The sequence below is a fragment of the Diadema antillarum genome, unplaced genomic scaffold, assembly GCF_040938485.1.
Source record: "Diadema antillarum isolate AM-2024a unplaced genomic scaffold, OU_Dant_1.0 seq00001316_RagTag, whole genome shotgun sequence".
Classification (NCBI taxonomy): Eukaryota; Metazoa; Echinodermata; class Echinoidea; order Diadematoida; family Diadematidae; genus Diadema; species Diadema antillarum.
In genome coordinates this window covers 973,191-982,804 of record NW_027272088.1, presented here as the reverse complement: position 1 = coordinate 982,804, position 9,614 = coordinate 973,191, and the positions used below count along the sequence as shown (strand labels likewise).

The 9,614-nt window shown below is 39.5% G+C and overlaps 1 protein-coding gene across 1 annotated transcript; it reads left to right on the top strand.

The window, feature by feature from the left end:
* Positions 1-1,896: 1,896 nt before the first annotated feature.
* Positions 1,897-9,060, top strand: LOC139708172 (heat shock 70 kDa protein 12A-like; the record flags this gene model as incomplete). Its single annotated transcript, XM_071620146.1, has 4 exons — positions 1,897-2,092; positions 4,502-4,695; positions 5,576-5,777; positions 8,106-9,060. Coding segments are annotated over 4 exons (1,308 nt in total), but the record flags the coding sequence as incomplete, so codon positions are not given.
* Positions 9,061-9,614: the final 554 nt, after the last annotated feature.

The following is a 9,614-nucleotide window of genomic DNA, read 5'->3' as shown; positions in this document are numbered from 1 at the left end:
AATAAATAAATAAATAAAAAATAAATAATAATAAATAATGTATGTGTGGACAACAATATAAAGAAAATATAAAGGGAATTCCACAAAAATTTCTTTTTCATGAAAATTGCACATTCCATCAACTTGATAGTGACATATGTTAAGGGTAGGCTAGCAATTATTCACCCTGCTTTCTGAAAGCGGTTAGTCAAGCACTCTTTCATTATGCTAGAAAAGTGAATTTTTGTTGAATTTTCTTTACATTTTGGGTTTGGGTTCCCTTTAATGTTCGAACTCGGTGCAGGAGACATCATGACATTCCCCTCTGCCTCAACTCGACAGGAACAGATGGCAATGTCCTGATAATGTGATTACGGTTCTTTGTCGCGATGACAGTCATTGCCCTCGTATGATTGACTAGCCCATCTCGGTATCTTGGGATTCAAATTCTAGGCGACCGATTCCCCACACCTGTTTATTGTGGAAGGCAGTGCAGCACATTGCAGCATTGTTTGTCCATCGGTATGTCACTACTGCATTTTGTTTTGCAGCAAAAGTTTGCTAGAAAGTGACGGGCATCTAAACTGTGACATTATGTTCAAATTTCGTCATGTCACACATTATGAAGTCGTGCAGATAGCAGCTAGTAATCATTGTGTGCATGACATATAAAGCATTTGGTGTACTAAGCTGTAGATATAGTCCTTGAGATGCTCAACAGACTTTAATTGGGGAAGAATCTGTGTCTTGAGGCAGAGATACAAATATATAATGCTCTTTGTTGAGAAAGAAGAAAGCAAAAGAGCTGTAAAGATTCTATCATGTCTTCACTTTTCAATTTTAAAAACTGAACTATTATTCCATGGTATCAATAATTCCTTGTTTCTGTCACAACTTTCTACCAATATGAAAGTTTCATAATTCTGACAGAGTCAAGAAGTGAATGTTACTCATGCATTGCCATTTCCCACGCTTAATGCTTTTCAAGGCCATGTATCACCAATGAAGATGGCATAGGGTTATTGTGTAGTGAGGTAGCTATACCTATATCTCCAATCTCAAGTTACTTTTTTTAATGGATTCTTTGTCCAATTTCCAATGGCTTATGTAAACAGAAACAAATTTGCTTAGACAGCAGTAAGATATATAAGTGCACTTTCTAGCAAATTTGAATGTCATCTGTAGCACATGTGTTGGGTCACAAGAAGATGAAAAGAGTCACATTTTATTTCGAAAGAAACATGGAAGAGATTAAAACATTTAGTGAGCAAGTATGATTGTACTTTTTTATCAAGGTAGGAAAGGGGGAAGTTGGTGAAACTTAACCTGTTTAAGACTAGTCTTGAGTATTCTTGGGAAGGGGTAAATGGGAAATGGGTGTTATCGGAAAAATCAGTCAATTTTCGATGGGTGAAGAAAGACACTAGATGATACGAAAGGTAGAGTGAAACTGAAATTGTTGATATCACAATGAAACCTTCTGTTGGAACAGACAACATCTTGGTCATGTGACTGAGATGACACATGAGAATTGATTTCAATTTGTTCCGGCATGAGTGTGTGATGAATGTATGCACTTTCTGTAGCTGTTATCTATGTTTCCCCACAATGCAAGATCAACTTATTAAAGGCTCTTTCATATACAATGTACTTTTGTTTTGAGTAATCATTTGTCATTTCTGTATCTCAACTACATTTGTCTCCCTCTGCAGTTAATGAACTTAATGTTGTAAAATTTTAATTACTGTATTAGTTATTAAAAGCAAAGTAATAAAGTTCTTCCTGAAATAATGATGCAAATTTAAAAATAACAAACAAACAGACAAACAACTACAGCAACTCATGAGTGTTGTGACAGGAACCACATAGCTGCCAAGTCTGTGCTGATAATTCCCTCCCCCACCCCTTTCCCCCCAGGCTGGCCTAGCCTCTCCATCCAGACCAGACCAGCTGCTGATTGCCCTGGAGCCAGAGGCGGCCTCCATCTACATCAGGAAGTTGCGGCTGAGGGAGCTGGCTCCGGAGCACCAGTCCCAGAGGCAGAAGTGGCTGAGAAGCAGTGCGGGCAACATTGCCAAGTCTAACTCGCAGGTGTCAGAGAAGATCAGACATGGTGAGTCAGTCGATACACCTATTTGGTATTTCACTGAACCCTCTCCCCCTAGGGTTGTACCTGTCCTCAACCTCTACCCCAACCCCCTCCAAAAATATATAGATGAATAAATAAGTGAATAGATAAATAAGTGAATAGATGGATAAATTAGTTAATGAATAAAAAAGTAAATGAATAGACAAGTAGATGAATGAATAGATAAAATATAAATAGATTATTAAAAAGTAGATAGGTACATAAATGAATATTATATGACAAAATAGATAAAGGTCTGAATTGATGAAATGATAAAACACAAATATGAAATATATAGAATTGTACAAACTCATTAACCTGGATTGACTGATGAATGTAATTATTATGCTATTGATAATTTTTCTTCCTCATTAATAGTAATGTAGACCAACGGGTGAGGGGAAGTGATGATATGTTTCACAAAATTAGTAGTGTTTGAAGATCCAAAGTAAGTTTAGTAAGAATTTTAATGCCGATACGAAGTATAGTGGCAGAAGTGTAAGTCTTTGACTAAAGTGACATTTGATATTTTCTTCATGATGTTACAATGTGATTGATCACAGACGTTACAATTTTTTAAAAGTTGGGTTACTATGAGAATAGATAATTTGATGTAGTGTTATGCATGATTTTGATAGTGGCAAGTAGAAAATTCTTAATCATCAGTACAGTTCGACCTCGATTATCCGGCCATGTCGGGACCGGCGCTCATCCAGATAAGCGAATTGGCCAGATATGGGAGACACAATGTTAATGTATATAGCTGCCGTCCAAGCTGCCGTCCCAGTGCACTGGCAGCTAGGCAGGTAGCCTATCCCACAAAAGTCCTTCACTGCGTGAACGTGTCCGGATAATAGAGATTTCCGGATAAAAGGAGGCCGGATAATCGCGAGGTTGAGCTGTATAATAGGGATGTAATATGATATGTATTTCTTTCTCCATACTTTAGCTGTAGTGAAGCTGAAGAGGATTCCTGCAGACTTTAAGAGAAAAGTGTGTATTTTATAGACTCTTTCTATTCCCAGCACTCATATGTGACATACGCACCAAGATCAGCAATATTGGCAAATACTGGTATTGATGGTGTCCTCATGGTTTTCTGTTTACGGGGAAAAAATGTGGTCTCACCGGTATAGTGCTTGTGTTTGGTGTTTGGTATTTGTTCTTGGGAAACTTGCGGCCATGAGCATCAGTTTGGATTATATACATTAACAGTTATAAACAGTGGTGATTAGTGGAAGTATTAATGTTGAAACCAGATAGGTAGTTCAGTAAGCTCTTGTTGGTTGGCTTTCCAGTTATGGTAGTGCTGATGGTGGTGGTGGTGGTGGTGGTAAAAACATTTTTGTTTTAAAGCAACATTTCACCGTAAGCCTTGTTTGCTCCAGTATTAACATAGACAAAGCTGGTTTAGCTGTATAGCAGGATTGTTAGGCTTAGCATTATGTTATCAGCTTGGTTGTGATGGTTAAGGGGAATGTGACATGTGTGCATTTTATAAGCTTGGAAGAGTGTGACATAATGAGTTTTCACACATGGTGTAGTGACATTCTGAAGTTTGTATCAGATCTGCTATACTGTTGCCCTTTTATTGAATGTTTGCAGTTTCTTCTGATTTGTTTGTTTGTTTTTTTTTGCGGTGGATTAAAACAAGTTTCCTTATTTATTTTTGTACATGGCATATGTTTCAAGACAAATAGAGAGCAAGGATATTTTTGGGGTAACCAATATTGAATGTTATTGTCAAAAGATTAATGATGATGCTTGATCATCTTTACAATCGACATGTAAAATAATCCATGGTTTAAGTATTGGTATTTAGTTTATTGAAGTCTTTATTTGTTGAAATTTATTTGTGAATGAATCTGGTCTTTATATACATTACAGGTGACTCCTGTTAAAGGGAATCCTTGGGATTGGAAGTTATTTTTTGTTATATCAAAATGTCATTATATATCCAAACAGATATTAAAATATGTTAAGATAATTATAATATAGATAAAAATTTTGATACCTGAATGCGTACTTTGTTGTAACAACATCTTGTTGTTGCTGTGTTCATGATGACGGGAGTGCACTGTATACAATTATACTGTAGAACAAGGAATGTTCGTGTGCATTTTAATTTTGCGAGAGCCAAGTCATGAAATTAAAATGCGCGCGAAGGCTCTTGTCTGCACTATATGCATTGAATGCCAGAGGCACTTCGTGAAAATTTCATGCTGTGAAGAAGGCTGTCGGCTCCAATTCACGAAAATTTCATGCCGCTATTAAATATCATGTTTTATAGTATCTCCGATATACTGTCATTTTGATGAACGAGGATATTGATACATATTATTTACATAACGAGTCCCGCTCATTGAGTACTGAATGTCTGCCCTCTACTGCCAGGAACCCGTTACATGGTGGTGGACTGCGGTGGAGGCACAGTGGACATCACCGTGCATGAGGTGGAAGAAGGACCCGGTACCCTGAAGGAGCTGCACAAGGCCGCAGGGGGCATGCACGGCTCCGTCAATGTAGACCAGGAGTTTGAGCAGCTGCTAGTCAACATCTTTGGCTCCACGTTCATTGAGGAATTCAAGGTGGGACTAGCTCAGTTTGAGTCCATCATGTACCACATTGTTGTATGTTTGTTTGTTTGTTTTTGGAGGGGAATGAAGCCCAAATATATGTGCATTGAATGAATGCAGCAATATTAATCAGCAAAGTTTGATGAAAATCGGACAATCTGTAGAAAAGTTATGAATTTTCAAAGTTTTGGTGCAGCCATAGCTTGATGAGAAGACTTCTGTAGTTTGTGACATCACATTCGGGCAATGATAAAAAGAAAATTTAATAAGAATTCCTCAAAATTTCTTCTTCTTTTCTAAATAAACTGTATACATTCCCTCAACTTGTCACTAACATGTATGGTAAAGGTAATATTATTTCTCCTGTTTTCTAAAAGAGAAAATTTGAGTGCACTTTCACTATGCTGGGAAAGTGTAAGTATGTTTAATTTTCTGTGCATTTTCTCTATTTCATTGTCCATACATCACAGAATGTTGTAGTCTTCTCATCCAGTGATGATGCTACCAAAACCGCAAGAATGTATAACTTTTTAACAGATTGTCTGATTTTCAGTAAAACTGATATGTTTTACTAATATTGCTGCATTCCCTGAATCCACACGTATATTTGGGTTTCATTCTTCTTTTTAAGGTTAATACGGGTTTGTAAAGATGTTCAAATGTCAGTGAGCAGACTTTTTCTTTACTAATGTAAAGTTAGCAGTCATTGAAAGGACAAATTTTCCCAGACATGGTACACAGAATCCATTTTATATAAAGATTTATAAACTGCATTTTGTTGACTTTACCCTTCATCTTTTTTAGCAGAGAGCGTACCTCTAAAATCTGTCGTTGTTTTCTCATGCATCTTAGTCAATCGGTCCTTACTGTGTTTATTGCGATGTTGGTGCAGGTCAAACGACCAGCTGGCTGGGTAGACCTGATGATCGCTTTCGAGGCCCGCAAGCGCAATGCGAGCCCCTGGAAGAACAACCCCCTCAATGTCTCGCTGCCGTTCTCCTTCATCGACTACTACAAGAAGTTCACCAAGAGTAAGACGGTGGAAGAGGCCATCCGGAGCTATGATGACGCGGATGTCAAATGGTCTTCACAAGGTAGGACAAGCTCCATTAAGTTTTCAAATTGGGATAAAGGATAAAGAATCCATGACGATAGGAAACAAGGTAATCTTTTGTCTCATGAAGAAATCATATTAACGTGAACAACGTTTGGCTCGCTACTGCTGAACTTTGTCGGGTACAATGCAGTAGCGAAACGTTGTACACCTTACTATAATTTCTTTGCGAGACAAAAGATTAAGTTGTTTCCTATCGTCGTAGAACTCACTGCGATGGTCAACATCCTCACAAGATAAAGAATCCAGTTGAGATTTCCCAGGACCTGCACAACAGGCTGTGAAGAACAGTGTGTGTTGTTTGAAGACCCGGCGGCATGGAGATACATGGGTGGCCCATGTCAATCGATCTCAACTCGCTGCCCACCAGGGTACATTCGAAAACCGTGTATTACACCAGTCAGATAATGTCTGCATTGAAGCATCTGCTCGTCGGTAACAAACTCCTCCAGTCTGGATTCTCCAGCTGTGTGTACTGTCGTAGAGATCAGTGGTAAAGCTGTCAAAAATTTGTAATGGTGGTTCTTGGATATATCCGAGCAGGGTTAGCCTTTTCCCACGCCATGGTGTCCCCAAGCTACCAGGTTTTGAATGAATGCACATCTACTGCAGAAAACGCACATGAATCTGCATAAACTATGGAAGTGGGCATTATATCCAGTAGCCATGCCGTTGATATAATGTTTCAATTCAGTATTCAGCTGAACTTTATTTCATTTGTCGACAAAGCATCTACCAAAGACAAACTAGTGGATACATTATTTCATATATCTTGAAAAACTGCAGTTGGAGCAGTATTCAGTGGATATAGCAATGTTTGAGAGTTGCAGTATGAGGAGAAGCCTTGTAATCTGTAGGAAATGGATGAATTCATAAATTTTGGTGTGGATGACAATTGCAGTAGGGGATAGAATCCTGAATTCATGAATTTTAAACATTTTTGCGATATCTAGCGCCATACAAAGGATGTAATTTAGGGCATTATAATGGCGTATCGTTATGTAATACTAGACTGTAAGAGTTCTTTGGAAAGTTTATTTATATTCTTGGCTACTGACTGCAGTATACTGACTTGTGATATGGAATGCATGCCTAGTGTATTTCGCTGCATATGTCACTGAAACACAGTTTGATTTTTGCGAAAGTATACCTGGATTTTGTAAGCAAGAATTTATTAATATGCATGATTTAATGCATTTTCTCTGACCGTTTATGTTTGTCGTGGCATATCTTGCTATTTTACGTTTTATCAGCTGCCATAAGATATCACTTTTCAGTTCTGAATATAAGCGTTAACTGGGTATCACACATATAGCCATTCATTCATATGGAATTTTTAATATCAGTCTCTCACACAAGATGTTTTCATCTGATGATTGGTGCAATGTCATGTTATATCTACACCTCCAATCAGAAAATTTCATAATTTCTTTTTTCCAAACTGGAGTCAGACCATGACATGTGACAGCTGCACACAATCTTCCGTATCATCTCTTCATCACACATTTCATGATGTACACTTCACAACAGCCAATCATATATCACATCCCCGTGTCATAAGCAATTGAAGAGCAAGTCAGCACTTTCACGGTATTTGACACTGTCACATCATTTTTCACTACTACCCAGTGGCATGTTAAAACCAGAAATTGATATTTTCATCCAGTTTGCAGCAAGGTTGATGCTTTAAAAACAACTCCAGTTCTGTAAAGCAGCCAATCCTGGTGACGCTCAGGCGGTTGATGTGTTCACAGAATAATGAAAAAAATTCTCTCTCCTGTAAATGATCTGTTGTTGATTTGAGAGCTGCACTGCCTCTAAGATGAAATGAGATGTGAATCTCACTATTGATTATGACTGCTTTTCAGGAAAGGAAACAAATTATCTAGTCCAAACAAATTAATGTGTTTGTATACCTGGTGAATTGTGGCAGGACAATGCATCCTTTATTTTGACTAAACACTATGCATAATTAGTATGCTAATTATGATCAGAGAAACTTTTTGAAATAACCTGAATACAAACTTTGATACCTAAATGCTAAATATTTTTCCCCCCTCAGTTTGCATATGTTGTTTCAAGTGAAAATGATTTTATCACCAATCAGCCTCCGAGCAGATTCAAGTGAATCATAACAACTTGCATTTCATAATATGTCTGCGCATGGCATGTCATTCATTATCTCCAAGTCATGTCCAGCTTTCCGCACTGACTCATTAACCACCGCTTCCATCCTAACACGTCACCCTGGGCTGGGTTTCTCTCTTCTCTCTTCCTCTCATGGCGTGTTCCCCTCTTGGAGTTCCAGGTATGATGCGGTTCACACCAGAGGGCATGCAACGCCTCTTTGCCCGTACCCTGGCCAGCATTACCGCAGGGGTGGAAGAAGTGCTGCACTCCCCCAGTCTCCAGGGCATCTCCTACCTCTTTGTGGTGGGGGGTTTCGCCCAGTCAGCTCTCCTGCAGACCGCCATGCGCAAGAAGTTCAGCAACGACCTCCGCATCATCATTCCCCGGGACCTGGGCCTCTCCATCCTGAAGGGGGCGGTCCAGTTCGGCCTCGATCCCTCGGCGGTGCGCGTGAGGCGCTCTCGGCTCACCTACGGCGTCGGCGTCCTGAACAAGTTCCAACCCGGGAAGCATCCCGAGGCGAAGAAGGTAACCAAGGACAACATGGACTGGTGCAAGGACATCTTTGATACCTTTGTCCAGTCAGACCAGTCCGTTGCCGTCGGTGACAAGGTGACCCGCAGCTACACCCCGGCCAAGCCCTCCCAGCAGGAGATCATCATCAACATCTACTGCAGCGACCGCGAGAACGTCCGCTTCATCACCGACGCTGGCGTCAGAAAGTGCGGCACGCTGCACATTGACGTCAGCGACTCGCAGTGCGGCCCCAGCTTGCAAGGGAGGCGGGAGCTGCAGCTGACCATGCAGTACGGCGACACAGAAATCAAAGTCAGCGCTCTGGATGTGCCGACGGGGAAGTGTGTCAAATCCAGCATTGACTTCCTGAACAAGTGATCTGCATTGAGGAGCAAGTTGACATTTAATCGAGATAGTCTCTCACTTTGGTGCTTCAGCAGTGTGTTAACTCTAACAGGCGTTAACTTGTGACGTCCCAAAAAAATTTGACACATTACGACTACAAAGAGTGGTAATTTGGTGGGGCCTTGTATTGTGCCTAGTATTGTTGTATATTAGACTTTGTAATGTGGCTGTAGATAGAGGTGAACTCTTTAATTTGATAACAGAACTTGCGGATGGATACCGTGATTCCACTCTGGAAAGCAAGTCCATATAGCTCCAATCATCTTGCCAGATTCCAGACCGTAGTAACTCTGGGCCCATACTTCTCTTTTCCATGTGGTACCTGGCCGAAAGGCCACCTCCAAAATGTGCCTCACGACCAGGCTTCCATGAACAGACTCGGATAAGAACTGAGAAAATGATTTTATCTATGCATCATATGGTCTTGCCAGTTTTTCGCTATGCAGAAGTGATCCAACTCATGGCATTTTTTTTTATATTATTATTTCAGAATTTCTTTTACATCTTTATTTTATGATACACGCAAGTGCACACCCATCTCTTCTTCCACTGAAATTGTGTTTAAGTATGTAGTTTTGTATGTGTATTTATTTATATTTATATCTATATTTCATTTTGTGTACCTCAGCTGTGCCAGTTTTTTTATCATTATGTGGAGAAACTACAGCAAATTGTTGGATGTGTATATAGCTTTGTGATGTCATTATGTTTTATTATTGGAATAGTGTATCTGCTTTTTGCTATCAATTTCACTTGATTATTAATC